The 21732-nt window shown below is 33.4% G+C and overlaps 2 protein-coding genes across 5 annotated transcripts; one reads left to right on the top strand and one right to left on the bottom strand.

Moving 5' to 3' along the window:
* The first annotated feature begins 7389 nt into the window (after positions 1 to 7389).
* On the top strand, positions 7390 to 9851 carry LOC9311443. Of its 2 annotated transcripts, XM_021024155.1 has the most exons (3): positions 7392 to 7918; positions 8337 to 9500; positions 9603 to 9846. In XM_021024155.1, the coding sequence occupies exons 1-2, from the start codon at positions 7689 to 7691 to the stop codon at positions 9496 to 9498; spliced, it is 1392 nt and encodes a 463-aa protein (XP_020879814.1). In that variant the 5' UTR covers positions 7392 to 7688; the 3' UTR covers positions 9499 to 9500; positions 9603 to 9846. The 2 variants fall into 2 exon arrangements, with proteins under 2 accessions (XP_020879813.1, XP_020879814.1); XM_021024154.1 differs by having other exon boundaries at positions 7390 to 9500; positions 9603 to 9851.
* Positions 9852 to 13298: 3447 nt separating this feature from the next.
* Positions 13299 to 20852, bottom strand: LOC9313107. Of its 3 annotated transcripts, none has more exons than XM_021025372.1 (19): positions 20562 to 20852; positions 19255 to 19578; positions 18716 to 18961; positions 18322 to 18512; positions 18042 to 18213; positions 17759 to 17896; positions 17513 to 17684; positions 17101 to 17222; positions 16823 to 16999; positions 16534 to 16644; positions 16328 to 16447; positions 16061 to 16217; positions 15743 to 15903; positions 15564 to 15650; positions 15010 to 15338; positions 14834 to 14915; positions 14549 to 14691; positions 14120 to 14342; positions 13299 to 13951 (listed from the first exon to the last, which is right to left on the bottom strand). In XM_021025372.1, exons 2-19 carry the CDS (start codon positions 19561 to 19563, stop codon positions 13631 to 13633), a joined length of 3261 nt encoding a protein of 1086 aa, XP_020881031.1. In that variant the 5' UTR covers positions 19564 to 19578; positions 20562 to 20852; the 3' UTR covers positions 13299 to 13630. The 3 variants fall into 3 exon arrangements, with proteins under 3 accessions (XP_020881031.1, XP_020881032.1, XP_020881033.1); XM_021025373.1 differs by having other exon boundaries at positions 14549 to 14688; positions 20562 to 20850; XM_021025374.1 differs by lacking the exon at positions 20562 to 20852 and adding an exon at positions 19774 to 20004 and having other exon boundaries at positions 14549 to 14688.
* Positions 20853 to 21732: the final 880 nt, after the last annotated feature.

Below are 21732 nucleotides of genomic sequence, written 5' to 3'. Positions count from 1 at the left end.
GAAATTGAATTACAGAAGATTGAGTGGTTTTACTCAAGCAAAATGTTTGTTTTTCCATAAGACATCCAAAGTATACAACCATCAACTTCACAACTTGGTTTATGCTCCCCCGGCCCAAACCTTATTTATCACTATTGAAACTACAATCGATATGGAAAATTAGCCACAAGATTTATTGACCTTTTTTTTTTTTTTTTTTTTTTTGAATGAATGTAAAATTTATTCACCAAAAAAACCAGTGTTACATCAAGTGCATCCTTTTTGAGATTTATTGACCTTTTTTCTTCACGCATGAGCTACATCTAACCCATTGGAAAGTACTGAAGTAAGTTTTGAAGAAAAGAGACAGCTTGTGTATAAACTGTCGAAAGATTCGGGTGAAGCCTTTGAAGTCTTGAAAAACTGGACATGCCAGGTCCAGTATATTTGACAGATCTTATGGACATAATCAATGAAGCCAAAAAAATACACCAACTTGAAACAAAGATAAGATCACCAACAAGCTTTTGGAAACTCTATTAGAGAAAAACAGTAGAAATAATGAAATACATAAAATGGTTTATCGCCAATTAAGGGTAACTTTGGAATCTTCTTCTTGTTGTTGTTTATCTCCAAACTTACCCTTAATTGGCAATAACACTTTTGTCTAAATTTCATTATCTCCATTTTTTCTCTGGTATAGTTTCCAAAATAATGTTGATGAGCTTATCTTTGTTCAAGCAAGTGTATTTTCTTTGGTTCCTTGATTTTGCGCATAAGATTCTTCGAAAGTTCTAGTACGTTCAGTTGTTCAAGACTTCAAAGGCTAATCTGAAATATTCAAAAGTTCATTGACAAGATATCTCTTTCCTTCAACACTCACATCTACGCATCCCAATGAGTCAATTGTAGCTAGCTCTTGTGTGAAGAAAACGAATGATAAATCTTGTGGCTTGTCGTTCCATTTCAATTGTGCTTTCAATGGTGATGATAAATGAGGTATGAAGGAGGGTGGATACTTCTAATGTGTCTCTTGTGGCAAAACAAGCAGCTTGATTAAGTAAAGTCAATCAATCAATCAATCTGATGACCGTAGTAGTAATAATTTTTTGTCGCCTTCTCTAGGCTAAAATGCTTCTAAAGGACACAAATAAGTTTTGAAAACTATCTGAAACCCTAGAGAAAGCTATGAAGGTTTTAGAAACTAAACTGTATGACCCTTTATATTGATTTTCTACGAGAGATGCGTGTGCAAATCGGTACCACACCTTGCTCTGCGTGAAGGATCATTGCTCTTCTGCTTTAAACCTACTTTATGATCTTGGAATGCCTTATATGGCACTACATTATTTTTCTTGTATTTGTTGTTACTTAATTCGATATCAACCACATAATTGATGAAGATCATGTTCAAGTGGTTTCACTCATTTTAAGTTTACTTTGCATCTTAAAAGGAAGTGCAAGATCATTAAGCAAGTTTAAAGTAGAAGATCAATGATCCTTCAATATTCGTGTAGAGCAAAGTCTATTAGCAATTTCTTTATGCATCTCCTATGGAAGACAAGTAAGAAGACCACACAAATAAATTTCTAAAATCTTCTCACAGTTTTCTCCATGATTTTTGATAGTTTTATGTATTTTTGTTTCTCCTATAATAGCTACATCTTATCCATTGGGAAGTAGAGTGTTGATGAAAAGAGACAACTTGTCTATTAACTGTCAAAAGAATCCGATAAAGCTTTTGAACTCTCGACAACTTGACATGCCAGGAGATTCGACAGATCTTATTCACATAATCAAGGAAGCAAAAAAAAAAAAATACACCAACTTGAAACAAACATAAGATCATCAACTGGCTTTTGGAAACTCTAGTAGAGAAAAAAAAACAATGGAAATAATGAAATACATAAAATGGTCTGCTGCCAATTGAGGATAACTTTGGAATCTTCTTTTTGTTATCTCCAAACTTACCCTTAATTGGCAATAACACATTTGTCTAACTTTTATGATCTCCATTTTTTCTCTAATATAATTTCAAAAGAATGTTGATGAGCTTATCTTTGTTCAAGCAAGTGTGTTTTCTTTCGTTCCTTGATTTTGCGCAATAGATTCGTCGGATGTTCTAGTAGGTTCAATTGTTCAAGACTTCAAAGACTCTATCCGAATCTTTCGACAGTTATATACAAGTTGTCTCTTTCATCAACACTCACATCTATGCTTCGAATTCCCAATGGGTAAGATGTAGCTCTTGTGTGAAGAAAACGAATGGTAAATCTTGTGGCTTGTTGTTCCATTTCAATTGTGCTTTCAATGGGGATAAATGAGGTATGAAGGAGGGTGGATGCCTCTAATGTGTCTCTGGTGGCAAAACAAGCAGCTTGATTGAGTAAAGTCAATTAATCAATCAATCTCTTCAATTCAGTTTCTACATTTTAACACAATCTTAGATGGATCTTTAGTTTCTGTCTTTTGTTTCCTTAGATGTTGGAAAACATGCTTGATGACCGCAAAGGAGGACAGGAGAGTAGCAAAAAAAATTTGTCGTTTTCTCTAGGCTAAAACACTTATAAAGACTCAAATAAGTTTCGAAAACTATCTGAAACCGTGGAGAAAACTATGAAGGTTTTAGAAATTAAACTGTATGACCTTTTTATTGAATTCCCATCAGAGACGCGTATGCAAATCGGTACCAGACGTTTCTCTGCATAAGAGTGAAGGATCATTGCTATCCTGCTTTGAACTACTTTATGATCTTGGAATGCCTTATATGACACTAAATTATTTTTCTTGTTTTTGTTGTTACTTAATTCAATATCAACCACATAATTGATGAAGGTTTCATCTTACCTTGCATCTTAAAAGGAAGTGCAAGATCATTAAGCAAGTTTAAAGTAGAAGATCAATGATCCTTCACTATTTGTGGAGAGCAAAGTCTGTTAACGATTTCTTTATGCATCTCCAATGGAAGACCAGTAAGAGGACCACACAATTAAGTTTCTAAAATCTTCTCACAGTTTTCTCTATGTTTTTTTCAGTGTTTTCACGCCCGACCCGGACCGCCCGGTCCGATCGGTTAACCCACGACCCGGATACTTTTCCGGTTTGGGTTTAGTGCTAATACCCGCCAATTTCAAAACCGGAAAAACCCGCCATTAACCCGCGACCCAGTGAACCGGCTGGGTATGGGTTTTAAAAATATCATTTGATTTTGGAATAAAATTTAGAGTTTTAGACTCTATTCAATTATTTTTAGAACTCTTTGTAGTTCTTAGACTCATTTGATGTTTTAGATTTTAATGAAACATGACAGTACCGTCTAAGGAGAATGAATGAAATGGTGAGAAAAATAACCGATATTAGTTGTTTTGAATTCGCGATGTTTTATTAGTTTATTTCTGTTATTAGCGATCTCCTACTACTTTAATATTTGTTACGATTTTAGACTTTTAGTTGGATTTAAAATTTTAATTTGAATTACTTTATTATTATTGTTAGACTTCATATTTTGTAAATATAGTATGAATATTTTTAGTTTTATATTTATAAACACTATATATTCTCTATGAATATTAAATATATTAATTAAATTTTAATCAATTGACCCGTGGTCGAACCCGGTTGACCCAGTGACCCGGTGACCCAGAAAGTAGTCCGGTTCACCGTCCGGGTCGGGTTTAAAAACACTGGTTTTTTTTATAGTTTCATGTATTTTTGTTTCCCCTATAAAAGTTTTTTGAGCGAAGAGAAGACGAGACATATGCAGTGCATTGAATATTTCTTCTTTCTTTTTGCAATATCAATGATTTCCTCTAACATCTAATTAGAATTCAATTACAAAAAATAACTAAAAGATGCATTCAAGATTATATTAAAAAATGTAAGAACTCATCAAATGAAGATTTGTTTGATTAATTTTACTTAAGCCAACTGATTTGATGAGTATTCGAAGCCTGCGGATTAAGGATAATCCGCCTGAACTTAACATTAGTCTTTAAGAAGTCATAAAATTTGTTACTAATATAAGTATGTGGGACTTACCCGCATAACCCCGCATTTGCCATAACCGTACCATGCAAGATCCGCTTTTTTGTGTAGTGAAACTTATCACCCAACACCCGCCCGCCGGAAAGAGTCTCGCCAACCTTGGGTCATATTGACATATCTACATTAGTGTAACTTATTGACTCAATGAATTATCCAAAACAAAAACCTTAACGACCCAATGTGGCAGTCAAGAGTAAATTTGAGAAATCAAAACAAATTGAATACAAGCTTATACATAAATTTACTGGCAAGGAAAATCATCCATATACCACAACAACTCTCAAAATTTTGAATCAAACATGTGGCTATATATAAAGAGGAATAGATCCAGCCTTAAAGATTGAAATCGTGGCGTGACATGTAACGGAATATTTGAACATAATAAACAAGAATGTGAAAAAGACATAAGATAAATGAGAAATAGAGTGTTTAACGAATTAACCTGCGGGGAAATTAAGTCATCCTGAATGGATCTGATTCGTATCACGGCCACCATAAGCAATGATTGAAACCGAACCATGATAACTAGAATCTCTAAGGGGCTCTTTCAACGTTGTCCGAAACGTTACGATAGAATCGAGACCATTATGGATCTGACACTACTCGACGTCTCTTTCCGTGGTTGTGTGGTGCTTCTCCAGCGGCGTCCTTGGCTCTCACCATGGCTATCGAAAAGGTGCTAAGACTTAATTCGCTTCGTTATGTATATATACCACACAAGAAAAGGAGCGTACGTAAACCCTAATTACCTTTTTATTTTGTTTCCTTTTCAGTGTTAGGGTCAGATTTCACAACGTGTATGGACAACAATTATCTTTCTTTTCTTGGTCAAAGGACAACACATTAACTCATCACTTCTTCAAAATATCTTTTTTTTTTTTTTTTGAAACATCTATTCAAAAAAATATTTTCTGAAACGCTCTTCAAATAATATTCAAATAATCCTTTTTGAACAAAATATCTTATCTAAAAACCTCTTCATTTTAATAATTTTCAAATAATCCTTTTTGAAAAATAATAATCTATATATATATATATATATATATAATAGCAATCTAACAAATACCATTTGCACATCTGAACGGTTGCGTCCTTTTATCGCAACCTTTCGTTTAAATCGGTTATTTTGGTTGCGTCTTTTTATCGCAATTTTCGTTTTAATCGGTTATTTTTTTACGGTTATGTCGTTTCCAATAAATATCATTTGCACATCTGAACGGTTGCATCTTTTTATTGCAACATTTCGTTTAAATATTTATGGTTGTTTTTCTTACAGTTATTTTTGTACGGTCATGTTGTTTTATTGAATTTCTTTTTACGTAAACCAATAAACTATATATAAAATAAAATACATATAAAATTGGTTTTCTTTCATTGTTTACATATGGATATATTTAGTAGTATAACCTCCTTAATTATACCATTCATTTAACATTTACGTGATATCATGGGAAAATAATAATATAGAGGTTTAAATAATTTTGGACATACGTGAGTGAAATGAGCTCTACACATTAAAGCTATAACGGACACGTTCGTCTACGTAATGGACTTATCGAATAGTTGTAAAATCGTGCCTCAATTCTATATATTGTCTTTCTTTTCGAAACTCTAATTTTTTGTCCTGATACAACGATTATTTGTTCTACGATGATAATAGGCAAACCCTATCCTTATTTAGTAGAACCATTGCAATATTTAGTTTATTTCATGAATAATTACAACTTTAAGTTTATTTTATAAATCTTCATAACATTTAATCAGCTACCGTCGGTGTAACCTTTCATAAATTATTATTTTTAGTTCTTAATTTTTAATTATTAAAATGTATTTAAATGAGATTGTAACTATTTAATTGAACTGTTGCAATATTTGGATTATTTGACGAATCATTGCAACTTTTGGTTTTGTTTTACAAACCATTGTAATCTTTAGTATATTTGATGAACCATTGCAATATTTGATATATTTGACGAACCGTTGTAGCTTTTGGTATATTTGATATCTACGATCACGTCTCTCGGTTAAAGTTTGTCATATTTTGTAAAAAATATTTAATTACTAAAATATATTTAAATAAATTATTGTCACCGTTTAATTTAACATAGTAGCATTTGGTTTATTTGACGTTGAATATTTTTGTTTATTTATCAAACCGTTGTAACCTTTGGTTATTATTTGATGCTTTTTGCATTTGGGAATAGTTTTTTAGTTACAAATTAATGTTTTTCTAATATTCATATAATTAATAAATGCTTGTGAGGGTTTTCTTTATCATAATTTTTGTAAAATATATATTGATTTGATATTTAAAAAAAATCAGAATTATTACAATTCATTATGATTTTTCGTTTGATATTTTTTAAACGATTTTGAAATATATTTTCCCGCGACATCGCAGGGGTCTTGAGTCCTATTAATAATAATAATAAGTTTATTAATTATGTATTTCTTGGTACTGGGGGATGCACTCAAAGTAAGCTTGAAATATATATTCGCAAATATCACACGTTAAACTTTTGGCTCATAGAAACAAGGAAATTGTGCATAATATTTTCTTGGTGCGTCGACGACATCCAATAGTTGAAGTGATTGAACCCTATGTTGCATGGAAACGGGAGCGGGTACGCGGAAACGGAATCGTTTAGAAGCGCTGAAGCGATTTTTTAGAAAATTTTACGGAAGCGGTACGCGATGGAAGCGTATAGTATATATAAAATATATATATATATATATATATATATATATATATAACTATATATTAAACATTATATCATATTACAAGTTATATTAACCCCATAAATCTAATAAATAAATTTTAAAAACTAAATTTAAAAATTAAACCAATTTTTACAACAAACAAAATCAAATAATTCAAGAAAAAAATTATAACACTATATTCATTCTTTTTTTAAATAACATCAAACAAAATCGTTTCAAATTATGTATATTATAGGTAAAAATATGATCAAACTCAAGTCTCTCGAAATTAATCTAAATTAATTAATCATTTATAATATCTCTCACATATTAGATTCATGTCATTGCTATTTTCTAAACATGATTTTGTTAAAAATAAAATACAAAGATTAGTATGCAAAATTTTTAGTTTGAGTTTGTTTGATTAAAAATAATAATTTCATGTTTTATTTGTAAAATTGAATTTATAAAATGGAAGCGCAAGCTTCCAAACCGGAATCGTAAGCTTCCAACGAGCTTCCAAAGTTGAATTTTTGGAAACGCGATGGAAGCGAGATTCCGAAAGCTTCCAAAAGCTTCCGATTCCGACTAAGATTCCGAAGCGGGAAGCGGGCTTCCGACGAAGATTCCGTGCTTCCTAGATTGAACCTAAAAGAGATTCTAAACCGTGAGAGAGGGAGAGTGTAATATTTAAGAAAATGTCTGGAATATGATGTTTCCTGAACGACACTTCTCTTTCTATCAAGAAAAGTTAAGTATAAACTGTAGAAGAGAAATAAGCATATTATTAATACTTTGCGTACAGATTTTGGCTACATAAATAAAATAAAATAACGTTACACAGAAAACTATATCAAATGGTTGTCGTCTATATAACTTAATAGGTTAAAAAGCCTATTGTGAGAAAAACTAAACCATAAACTCTAAAGTTTTCAAAACAACAAAACCTCTTTGAAGTAACAACCATGGATTCAATCGACTATCCTCCTCCCCCTTCTCAGCCCCTATGCTATAATGTACGAACCCGAAACCTAGAAGGTCGATTCCGCAAAACAGAACTTGGTGATGAATCTTATTTCATAATCGACAGTTCTTGTTACCTCTCTGATGCAAGAGAAGACGAAAAGTCTTTACATCACCATCTTCAGCTTCTCCTCCGGTGCAACAATGAAGAATCCAAACAAAATGACTTCAGGTGCGATGCTTGTCACCAATACATGTACAATCGGTACAATCTATTATCGTTGTAATGGTTGTTACTATCGTTTCCATAAAGAGTGTGTCGAGTCCCCTGCTATTTTCATATCCCCTTATTACCCAAAATATCCTCTCCAACTTCTCCAAATGGTTAGTACGTCTATTACAGCGAGAGTTCCTAAAACAAAGAAATGCCATTCTTGTGGCATACGACTTGGACGTTTAATTTACTATTCTTACATTTATGATCTTATTTTGGATCCTATTTGCGCACAAAGAAGGGAATTTTCTGTTATAAATAATCGAAAGAGACATGAGCATACCCTCCACTATTTCCCTAGAAAAGTCTCGCTCAATTGCGATATTTGCGGATCAGATGATAACAAAATTTGTTTCTACATTTGTCACCAATGCAGTTTTGTTGTCCATAGAACGTGTGTCAACTTACCAAATGTCATACAAATATCTCGTCACAACCATCGTCTCTTTTTAAATTCTTCACTTTCTTCTGAAAAATGGTCATGCGGAGTTTGTCGTCAGAAGATTGATCGAAACTATTGGGAATACTCTTGCTCAAAGGGTTGTGCTTATGCGGTACATTGTAAATGTGCGATGCAAGATGATGTATGGGATGGGAAAGAATTGGAAGACCAACCAGAAGAAGTATACGATAATATTAAGTCGTATGAAGAGATAGGTGATGGGATTATAAACCATTTTTGTCATCCGCATCATAACATGAGATTTAATGAAGATTTCGGCAAGATCTATTATGAAAAGAAGCAGTGTGAGGCATGCTTACTTCCTCTCTATGATGGTAATAGCTATAGATGTATGCAATGTGATTTTAATCTCCATGAAGAATGTGCAAATCTTCCCCGCAGAATACAAAATATGGTGCATGCCCACCAATTTATTCTACGACCGGGTTATTTTAACGAGGGTTTCTTTTGTGAATCTTGTCATCGTTACTCATGTGGTTTCAGATATAACTGTTGTGAAGGGTGCAACACGAGTTTGGACGTAAGGTGTGCTTCTCTATATGAACCAGTCCATCATCAATCTCATCCACATCCTTTGTTCCTACTCTATACGAGAACAACTGAAGAACCTTGTTTGATATGTGGTGAAGTATCCTATCTACTTTTGAATTGTGTTAAATGTTTCTTTGCTTTGTGTTTTTGTTGTGCCACTCTACCATACAAGGTTAAGCATGAGGGTGATGAACATTTTCTTACCCTATCGTATGAAAATGTTGCAATGTACCCCCATTGGTGTGAAGTTTGTGAGGAAAAGATGGATCCAAAGAAAGGATATTACACGTGTAGTGAATGCGGAACCACAATTCATATTCAATGTATACTAGGTAATGATCCCTATATGAAGCCGGGACAAATAACCACCACCTTCTATGGATTAAGGATTGATATTATTCCTAACAATCGTCTCATTCGCCCCATCTGCAATCACTGCCAAAGACGTTGTCAATACAAAATAATATTCAGAAAATATGGAAAGATATATTGTTCATCCTCAGAGATTCTCGGACTTGAGAAATGGTGTATCGGACTTGAGTAAAGGTGTATTACTCAAAATTAATATATGCTATATTTGAAATACTTCTTATAGTAATTTTTGATTCAATGATCACTTATTAAAAGTTGATGGTTCTATCTATGTAGGTTACTTACAACACACTATTGGCACATAGAGGACTGAAAATACATCAAGAAAAACTAAGTTATGGGTTCTAAGTTCCATTCTTGTGATTACAGTAAGACTATCATTCTTATAACAGTTTGATAGTAGATCTTGTTATTGCAATTATGCCCAAGATCTGATCGTTATGAAAAAAACATATTTACAGTGTAATTTAATATATAAATTAATAAAATTGTAAACATTATATATGATCATATTACGTTTATAATTGTGTTACCATGATAAGTCTTTGATCAAGTTTTTTTGTTTAACACCATATAACATATTTTTATAAAATTTCACGTGTTTGTAGAAACTGTTACAGGTTTTCTTAGTATATGTATTAAATATGTACTAAATAAGGTTTTTGGGGTTCAAAGGATCTATGATTTTCTATATTAAATATCGATTGAATATGGGTTATTTTTTCAGTTCTTCATCTAATTTTGCTCTCACTTGTGTGATGTCATTGGTCATCTTACATATTTTTTAGGTTGATTTATTATTGACTTGGAATAAAAAGTTTGCAAATGTGTCCTTAGTGATATATATATATACTATTATTTTTGCAGTTATTTTAGTGACGAATATGTAAAAATGATGTCGGGTTATTTGGATACCCGACCCGTTTACAAATTTTGGTCATAAAAAGTTTGTTGGGTCGGGTTATATTTAACCCAACTCATCCACCGGATATTATATATTTAATAATTTAGATATTCAGAAGATTTGATTGAGATTTATATTTATGATTCTCCTATCATTTTAATGTGATTTGTTTTTAACTGTTTTGAATCATCATATAATACATAAAATAAAATAAAAATCAATTTTTTTTCTGCATATATTGTGATTTGAAATTTTTGAAACGGACATATATTATCCAATTGACGAAAAATGTGTGTTCAACGTTCCACATCGACTTAAATATTTAGACAATGATTCAGAATCATATCATAAATAAGTTCAACATTAATAAAATATGAGTTTTTTGGCGGGACGGGTTTGGTGGGACAAGTTTTTGAATCAATAATAAAAAAAATTAAAATATCATTAATCCACCATTTTAATACAGATTAAATCCTTAATTTTTTTAAATACCACTGATTTTTTTAAAACCAAGAATTGTCACGTGGTATAATATTACTTAATAACAATTGTAAATTATAAAATATAAATAGAAAATGATAAAATTTGTAAACTTATATATATAATAAATAATCGTTAAATTTGTAAAATTACTCCTTTTAGAAAACAAATTACAGGACGGGTTAAGAAATTACAGGACAAATTATATTTCGGAACGGGGTTATATGATAGACGAGTTTGAATCAATATTTATAAAATTTGAAAATATCATTAACATGCCGCTTTAATACAGATTAAATCTTCAGTTTATTAAAATATAAATGTTTTAGAAAATTATACAATTTGTAAACTTTTATATATAATAAATAATCATTAAATTTTAAAATCACTACTTTTAGAAAACAAATCACGGGACGGGTTATGAAATTACGGGACGGGTTATATTTTGGAAAGGGTTAATATGGTGGACGGGTTTGAATCAATTTTTAAAAAGTTTCAAAATAACATGCCGTTTTAATTCGGGTTAAATCTTTAGTTTATTAGCAATTGTCTCGTAAACTCGTGGTATACCGTTACTTAATAACAATTGTAAGCTATAAAATATAAGGAGATACAATTTGCAAAATTTTATATATACTAAATTTTAAAAATAAATCATCTCGCGTAGCGCGGATTAAAATCTAGTATATATATATACTACTAGTCTTTTCAAGCGATCATATGGTGTTTAGTTTACGAGAGCTAGTCAGGAGATAGAATTCCAAAGTAGGATAAAATGTGACGTGATCAAATAAACACGGATGAATATAAGAACTAAACATGCATCACCATTTCGAAACTCTAAATTCGTATGGATTTCTATAAAAATTTCAAATAATTCACTACTAAAATCTGCGAACCTACACTCAACAGCTACAAATTTCTTTTGTTTACACTATCAACACCTTCGAGATTTTGATTTTGAGTCTGAATAAGAAGTTTGCGAACATGTGCTCAGTGATATATGAGGCTTTTAAAGCACTCATATGATGTTTTACGAAAGTCGGAGATAGAATTCTAAGGTGTTTTTTGTAGTCTGTGAGAGAATGCCGCCAAGTTTGGCCGTAACTATTATTTCGGTGCGTTAACTCATTTGTTGTCAATTTGATAATCTGAAAATTACCTAGTTTGACTCAAATTTAGAGAAAAATAACTAGATTAACACTCAAATATTGTGGTTTACTAGAATAACACAAATTTTGTGTTAAAAGACCAAATACCCATTTTATTTTCAGTTCTATTAAAATAAAATAATTAAATTAAATAGAAAATTAAAAAATACAAAAAAAAATTATAAAACCAAAAAACGAAAATTGAAAAAAAAAACAAAAAATACAAATGAAAAATATATATAAATTGAAAAAAATAAAATAAAAAATAAAAAACAAAAAGATATAAAACCAAAAAACGAAAATTGAAAAACAAAACAAAAAATACAAATGAAAAATATATATAAATTGAAAAAAATAAAAAAAATAAAAAATAAAAAACAAAAAGAAAACAACTACCCATTTTATTTTCAATTCAATTAAAATAAAATAATTAACATATAATAACTAATTTAAATAAAAAAATTAGAAAAAAAAATTACAAAACGACAAAAAAAATTAAAATGAAAAAAAAATACATAACAAAAAAATAAAACAAAAAAATACAAAAAAAAATTAAAAAGAAAAAATATATAAAAACGAAGAAAAAATTATCTTTATCATATATTAACAAGGAGACAGCCACACATGAACCATCTTATTATAAATAAGTCTGTCGCGATAAGAATATGTCTGTCATTACCTTATTGTGTAGATTAAAATTTTATTTTCATCAATAAAACTGTCATCATACGACAGATTTTTTTATAGTCTATCTGAAATCTGTCATAATATAAAAAAAATCTGTCATAACATAAAATATTTTGGTTGTGAATATATGTCATTCTAGCAATTTATATTTTTATATAACAAATCTGCTATCACACTCCAGATTTTTGTTAAGAAAAAAAAAACTGTCATAACATAAAATAAATCTGTTATCACTAATAAGTCAAACTAGTAATTATATTTTTAATAACAGATCTTCTACATTATGACAGATTTTTCTCGAAAAATATAAGTCTGACGCCACTAAAACAATAAATCTGCCACATATTTTAATAAATCTGTCAAAATTACGAAAGTCTGTGGTGTCATCATAAAATAAGTCTGTCGTGAGAAAAAAATCTGCTACAAATTAAATATCTGTCGTAACCTATTTTAAGTAAGTCTGTAGGAGAAAAAAAATCTGTCGCAAAAAATCTGTCATAGAAAAATAAGTCTGTCATGGTAAATAAACCTGTCACAACTAACCCAGCAGATTTTTCAAATAATTTTTTTTTCCAAATTTTTTTTCACCACGTTTTTTAAATATATTTAAGGGTATTTTTGACTTTTTTTTTATTCCTAACAAAGAGAGAAAAGGTATTATGGTCATGAAAATAACTCATTTAACCCCTAAATTTTTTGAGACATTCTAGTAATTAAACTCATAATTTGAGTTAATCTAGTAACTTTCCCTTTGATAATCTCTCTCCATTAAATTTACCAAAACCAAATCATACAAAATTTATCATAGTAGTCTGGTTCGAGCGATGGAGCTCCTAGTAAATAACATACATATAGAGAGAAATACAAAACAAAAACACATGACAAGTACACAATGAAACCAATTCTAATTAATGTTATTGGACAAGTTTGAAACGGCAACAAAACTCTCCCGACTTCATTTCTAAATTCCCCAATCAACCCACCTGACCGATGGAAAATAAATCTCGGTCATTCATTCGAGCTTTTAGGGTTGAGTTGCGATTTTCGGCTCACAGAAATGTGTTATCATGCGACTGTAAAACTCAGTTTCTGTGTATTCTGCTTTTAGTACGGAAACGAAGGTCGTTCTTGTTCACCTGTGAGATCTTAAGAGTCAAAGAGATATAGCCTAAAGAAGCTATCGCATAGAACACTTTGTATGGAGCCAACTCTAGCCCGGAGAAGAAGCAGTAGTAGCCGGCGAGAAGATAGATGTGATGCGGACGGAGTTGGTGTCCTGAGAGAAATGGGAAAGAGCGTAGGATGCTTGACTCGGGTCTCGAGTTCAGTATTCCATGGAAGATTACACCAACGCAGAGAGCAGAGTCAGCAAACCAAGGGAAGCTTTGTCCTGTTCCGATCCGCTACAAGAATATTCCATTAAAACATCAATCAAGCCTTTTTGTCACGTATTGGCATAAGCTAAAAAGCCATAAAACTCGAGTAGCAAACCGCAAAATAAAGCACTTTTACTAGTTGAAGTCAATCGAATTGCAACGAAGAATGCCTGATTATGGACATGGAAAAAGTACCTGGAACCAAGCGGCAAGAGAGGGTACGAACATCAAAGCTGCAAGGAGATGCAATATTAGTAAGCCGTGCCTGTGGTTGAAGATGTCTGCTTGTGTCTCAACAAATGACTTTTCAGACAAGTCTCCTGACACGGGATCCTCTCTGCTCGAGGGATGTCGCGTTTTACGCTCGGCTTCATTTTTCTGGTCGACTGATTCCTTTCTCCTCGATGACGTCACAATACTTTCATTAAACAAAAAAATGAAAACTACGAATCAGCTTTGATTGCCTCCTGATTTCTGATTAATGATTTTCCTATTTATCTGAGTTTGAATTTTTCTGGATCAAATATTGGTTTATAACGGGTAAAAGCATTATTGTTTGATGTAGTTTTGAGGCATCTTCCTATCTCACATGACAAGAGTTGAAAAGACAGAAAGCTTGCTTACCAGCACATGGAGTTATGGCAGCAAAGGGCATGAGAGGCGAGGAGTACAAAAAGACCCAAAGCTGGATGAACAAAGGACACCAAGGTAACTGCGACTAGTGTCATAACAATTTTTGTGTTGAGCTTCAGAATTCGGATTGCCTGCTTTAAGAAACAGAATCTCACTAACTCATTCTGATGATAAAACTTAGCTAAACGAAGAGTCTATATTTTTCATGTTGAGCAAGGACAGCATGCGGTTAATATTAGATGGTTTTAGATAAAGGACAGAATCGAAAAAGCAAACCTTTAAACAGACGAAGCTGGAAGAAAGTATAGAAAACCAATGAAGGAAAGCAAGAGAATAGTTTCTTTCCAAAGCTTGACACCTACAACACATTTTCACATAATCAGTTATTTCTGGACAGAGGTGAGTAGGTTTGCATTGAACCAAAAAAAAAGTGATGAAAGCAAAGCAATTACCTTGATTTAACAGTGGTGTGGACAAGGGCCGACGCTTGGAAGGCAAATTTGGAGACAAAAGTTAACACACTGATGAAGGCATTGGCCAACAAATAACAGATCAACGAGACTACTGTGAAGCTTGTGAGGGGAGGAATTGGTTGAGCCATTAGGAAGGAGTAGAACAATGAACTTATAAGAGGTAAAATAGCTAGAAGCAGAAATGGAGATGGCATTTCTAAATTGTACTCCACAGCAGAGAGCAATGGTGGCACTGATAGTTTGTTGTCCCATTGATTAGCTTGCCGCATAAGAGCGAACATTACGACGGCAAATGAGATGCCAACTATCTGCAATATCAGACGCAACATGAAGAAATGTTCAATCCCTCATAAAAAAATGTACCTCGTATCTAAGAAACAAAAGGTTATCACGTTTGGAGAGGAAGTCTTGCGGCAAGTGACACAGAGGCTCATGCACTGTAATAATTTTATGTAGCATGCTACTACTACATGCATAATTAGTATCATGTGAGTGCGTACATCTGATACTCAAGAGGTTAAAGATAAAAATACCTGAGGACCATATAGAAGGACAAATCTGCTGGAGATGGCTGGAGCAGAAACATGAACACTTGCTGTGTATGAGCAATGAGGGTCAACCTGTAGAAGGGCACGGAAACAGAAGAAACATTTGAGTTTTTTTGTTTCAGTGAGGATTACAGAGACTAGCTTTGTCTAAAACAAAATCTGACCAGTAGCATAACGGTAGTTTTCTCAGAACTCTGAGAACTCCAAAGAGCTGGTGATGAATCAATAACTATTGTCTCACTGCAGAGATTTGCAAAAACGTGAAGTCCAGAAGCAGAATCCCAGGCAAGAGCAACAGGTGGGAAACAACGCAATTTGCAGAGCTCTGAAAATTGAACCATGATCAGATTTATAACATAGATTGGGGAATGACAATCTTTAAGTTTACGAACTGGAAATCTAGGCAGCTGCTGACTAGAAGATTAACAGACAAAACTAAAAGAAAGATCTCCAGGATTAAGGAGAGGGTTTGGAATACTCACTATCCTTGTCCAAGTCTCCTGTCTCGCCATCTGGTAAACCAAAAGTTTTAATTCCACATCCAGCAGTTTTCAGGGACAGTGTTGTGGGCAATAGACCTAAGCTGGTAGCAAACGATAGATTGTAAGCTAGAGGATGGTCCTCCTTCAAAAATATTTCCTGTAGAAAAGTAACCCAAAACTGAAATCAGTTAACCAATGATTTCACTAGCTTAGTTCAATGCATTAGAGATGCAAAGGAAGAGTTTGGCCTCTTTTCAGAATGATAACCTTTGCCCAGTAAGTGGATAAGAGCATTGATTGAGATGAGACCTCCACGGCCCCGTTTCCGGGATTAAAGAACTGCCCTACTGCCATGGAAACTGCTACAGGAGGTTTACCAGAAACGGCCTGTGCAAGAGAAGGTCTCATTTCAGTTCATTCAAAAACTGCTGAAATTTGAAAGAAAGCAAATATGTATCAAGGGGAGAAAATACTTCGCGAGGCGCAACTGAGATAGTCAAGAATCTGAATCCACGCATGTCTTCAGGCCCCAGCTTCAGCACTGCAGATGGGGGAGCTTGTTCAGTCTGACTCCCTGGTTCCGACTAGTAAACATATACACAAAGAAAAATCTAGTTGGTGAAAATGCTTAATTAATCTTATTTCATCTGAAAATGTGAAGACGCACACAGGAAATAAACGTTGAGTTTGTGTTACAGGAAAGAAATCCAGTAATGTTGTAATTGATCCCCTAAATTACTTTGGCAGACAGAATATATTCACCTGTTTTGGTGCAGGGCCTGCCGGAATGAGAACCATCTTTGATGTAACTTCCACGATCCTTTCACAAACCGGTAAATTTGAATTTGATTTCTCCTTCTCAGGCCATAGATGGAGTCTTACTCCAGAACAAGGCGCCAGATTTGTAACAAAGATAAAGTGGTTCTTTCCATTTGACCCCTATTGTACAGAAAATGTGTCATGGGAGATCGATATAGCTATTTAAGTGATATATAGGTCTAAAATGACATCCCTAAAGGAATACTATTATCAGCACTGACCAATAAATCTATGTCCAACCAGCGCCTTCTCCCGTCCATTGCCAAAATCGTAACAGTACTTGTTTGTATGTATAGATCCCTATCGAGTGCATCATCTCTCCAATCCAGGGAACACGTAGAGCCTGGAAAGATAGACAGTAAAATGATAAGAGTATCCATATACCCACAAGTAATATGTACACCTAATAAAATTGTTCTCAAAATTAGCCATTGCAATTGTTTGATAGATTAAAGATACCTCCAGCTTTTTATATTTGGATTACTTTAGAACATATACTGATAAAGGTTAATAACCCCCACGATCAGACAAGCTTATAACTTTAATACAAGGAAATTTATATCCTTTATTTGAGGACTTCTTTTCTGAGAAAACAAGATATACATATGTTCAGGGTAGAGATGGTATTATTACCCTTTGAGGCCAACATGGGTAACTCATGAGAGACTTCCATGGGTGTCATTCCATTGAAACTTTGAGCTAATGCACTTTGAAGCATTCTGGCTAAAACCCAAAGTCGCTTATCAGTATCAGAAAATGGCTGATTAGTTTTCGAGTCCACCAAACTGAGAAGCGTATGTGAAACCTGCATGGCATGCAATTTTTCAAATTCATTGAACATAGCATTTTCCAGATTACAAATTAGGGAATTTTACCTACTTGAACAACCAATTGGTTACACCACAAGATAGCTTGATGTTCCATTGACAGCCACACGTTTTTCATGCTTGTACTACTTATCATAAAGCCGTGACTTGAAGGGACAATGCCATCAAGTGACTCTAACTTCGATCGAACCTGAGGCCAGTGGGAAAATCTTAAGCCTTAAGAAAAAGTTCAAATCTCATCCAATGGAACTAAAATGCAAACAAAGAAAGCACCACGGCATAAAGAATTGATCAAGCAATAGAATGAATCAAAATACTAGTAGATATTTTCTGACCTGATAGTCATTGTAGCCACCGGAAATGGATACAACAATAACTCCGGATAGTAATGGGTCAGACACATAACTTCCCCCAGGGGATGTTTGAACTTCATAACCTTTTTTCCATTCTCGATTCACTTGAGCAAAGTAATGCCCCAAGGATGGCTGCAATGCCAGAGGAGGTGATCTGGATGAAATTAGATACATAAAAACCCAAACCATGTTGTTTGGCGAGTAAAACTTTCTTTTGTCAACTTTTGGCGAGTAAAACTTGTTAAGTATGGAGAAAACTTACTGGTGTGGACTTGAGAGTGTTATAATGGTTTGCACAGCTGATTTCCGCAAACGAGGATGGACTGCAGCAGCTCTGGCAACAAAACCACCCATAGAATGGCCAACCAATATCACATTATGTGGTAAGTTGCTGGACGCAGCGGCACCTTCTCTTTCTCTGGTATCATGAGATTCCTTATATTGATCTAGAATCTGAAGACAATAAGTGGATAAGAATAAGGGATCAAACAGAGAGACATTCACTTGGAAACAAGACTTAAAAGCCGTATGTTCTGTTATCTTAGAGAACTTTGCTTGATGAAACTAGTGAAAAGATGTTCTCACGCACAAGAGCATCTTTATACCCAGTAATTAACAATTTAAATAATATGGTTCTGTACTATCAAAATCCCCACCCTATGAATGGCATATACGACATATTCAGTGTGCTCCTCAAGTATGCGACCATCCATTGCAGAATGTTCACCTTCAAGATCCACAGCAAACCAATCTAGTCTGTTACTGTACTGACTAGGCAAATCATAGTCTACAAACTCCGTATCTGCACCTCCCTCACGGAATAGAGAAGCTTCCTGGTAAAATGTGCGCTCAAATGGCCCCCCCTGAAACGCTCTATCAGATTCTGCTGCCACAGACCTGACCTGAATGAACAAAAAAAAAAAAAAAAACAGGGCCTATAAGGAGCATGGTATATGAAACCTGGAGATAAGCTCCAAACAAAAGCAAGACATTTTACATCATTTTGGAGTTAAAGAAAAACAACTGGCTCCACAACAAGATGAAAAAACTGCTAGTTAAAGAATTCCAACTTCGGCTTAACACATTTTAAAATATCTAATGCTTTTATAGTGGCACCATCTAACTCATATAATATTACTATAAATGGGTAATTTCTAGCTCTCGGAAATTGAACCAAGAAAAGGAGGATCCATACCTGCTTGTAGCTACCAGCATTGCCTGGAATGAAAAGAACTGGAACTCCACTAAGTTTCTTCAGATGCTCCTTAAAGTCAATCTTCCTCCAACCTTCATGGTAAAGATAGAGTCCATATCTTCCAGGAGTTGTATCATCCGTCACAGAGATAGGAATGTAAGTAGGATACATGTAAGTCATAGTACAACCATTCTTTATAGGTTTCAGCAAACCAAACAAAGCTGCAAACCCAATCCATGCTGCTAAAATCACTACGCCAACTATCCTCAGCCTTGGTCGAATGCTCATAGCAAATCTTACATCACGCATTTCAATCGTATATATCTGCATAAAAAGCATGCCATATTCAGATAAAAAAAAATGAACAATTAACAGACCAATGTGATCAAAATCCTTCATAATAAAAAAACAGAGAATCAAAAAAACATATATATAGATCCTAAAACAAGAATACATAAAACTTTTTAGTATCAAACTGAATCACACAAGTGATTTTATCTGATATCCCAATATAGTTACATTAGTTAGCTTAGATCTCAAATCAGTAGGGTTTTCTCTGCTCTCTCCTCTCTTGAGCGTCGTCGCTTCCTGTGAAAACTTGCTAGATCTAACCATTTTCAAGCTTTCGATAGTACTAGGGGCAAGTAAAAAACGATTAGAGTGAAAGTGTTCTTGTAGAAAGAAAGTGGGGAAAGATCTGGAAGTACAGAGGTAAAGAGAGAGAGCTTTGTGGGAGATTATACTAGCTTGAAGCTTGAATTTTGATTATAACTTTTTGGTAAACATAGGCTTAAGAGGAAAGTGAAAAAACAGAGAATCAAACAGAGCATATAGCTCCTAAAACAAGAATACAAAACTTTTTTAGTATTCAATAGATTCACACAAATGAAGAACTATAAACAGTAATGTTGAGTCCAACTGTGAGAAGAATTTCCCAAATTGTCCACTATACAACATTACTTAGCTTAGATCTCAAATCAGTACATTTTTAACATGAACCAAATTACACAGAAGAAACAACTAAAACAATATAAATCAAGAAACAACAAATTAAACTAGTCAATGGCAGAAAAAATTGAAGAAGCTTAAAATAGTAACAGTAATTTAGGAGAAAGGAAGAGTAATAAATAAATAACACATATGGCGCAAAAAGGAAACAATTTATAGTATTTGGATCTCGCCATTAATGCGAAGCTAAGAGCTTAATTTGGTAATACCGATGAGTTTTTCAAAACTTTTTTTTGCTCAAAATCCGTGAAGCGTGTGATTGAGAAGACGAAGAGTTATTGAATGAATGAGAAACTAACCGGTTAAGAAGAACTAGGCGGTGTACCGGAGAAAATGAACCGGCGGTTTAAGAAGAGATCGAAGCACGGTGCGACGGAGGTCAGGCTCGTCACTGAAATCGAGGAGGGAGAATAAATCGGAGATCCTGCGTTAACCGGATCCGGGTTCGGGTGCTTTGATTACGAGTCGGGTTAAATTTAGCTTAATGGGCTGTGTTTGGGCTCTATGGGCCTAACGTTACCAACAATGAAACAAATGGTCTTTTAGTCTAATCTAGGAATGGTTTTAGACTTAGTATGGAGACATGCATACTTTGGTATGCAGTAAAATTTATCACTTGAATGGTTAAAAGCGTACCATAGTATGCAAAAGTGTTTACAAAAAACCAAAACAAATTTTAACAATTTTCTAATAATAATTAATAACATGTCTTTATAATAAACACTACAACATATTTTTTAAAATTATAAATCAAAATCTATTATTTCGATTTTCCCGTAATATATCGGTAATACTTTCTCGGATATTTGCCATATATTGTCTATCTTGTCTCTCGACCTCCTCTTGTTCATTTGAGTCATTTTGCTCGTTTTCTGTATACACTTCTGAAGAATCTTCAAAGAAATCTGCATCTGAAAAATTTGAAACTCTAATAAAGTTGTGGAGTCCCATCGTGGCGATTATTACTCTCTTATGCACCTCTAAACCATATCTAGGATCATCTCTAAGAATCTTCCACTTCTTCTTCCATACTCCAAAAGTCCGTTCTATAATGGAACGTAAAGATGCATGAGACCTATTAAATAACTCTTCTTTATTCATTGGCGGAGGACCATTGTTGAACTGTGATAAGTGGTATCTCAAAACTCGATTTACTATAAACTAAACTATAAAAATTTGAGATGAGGAATTGAACTTACTTATGAATTTGAGATGAAACAATTGGTTGATTCAAAACAAAAAAAGAGAGTCACTTTCTAAGATCTAAGAGAGTTCTCTCTTCTCTCTCCTTTTTTTTTTTGGAATAAATGACTGTTTTGTGAGTTTTTACAATTGTGAATGATCATATATATAAATGTTATTGAAAAGTACAAAGAAACACAAGTTTAACCAATGAGAAGAAAGTATTTGGATCCAACTTTAAAGAAACACACTTTGGTCTCATTTTTGCTATTGGTATGGAGTAGGTAT

Source organism: Arabidopsis lyrata (assembly GCF_000004255.2).
Source record: "Arabidopsis lyrata subsp. lyrata unplaced genomic scaffold ARALYscaffold_5, whole genome shotgun sequence".
Taxonomy (NCBI): Eukaryota; Viridiplantae; Streptophyta; class Magnoliopsida; order Brassicales; family Brassicaceae; genus Arabidopsis; species Arabidopsis lyrata.
Note: the sequence above shows the minus strand (reverse complement) of the source record. Positions and strands in the feature narration are given on the sequence as shown.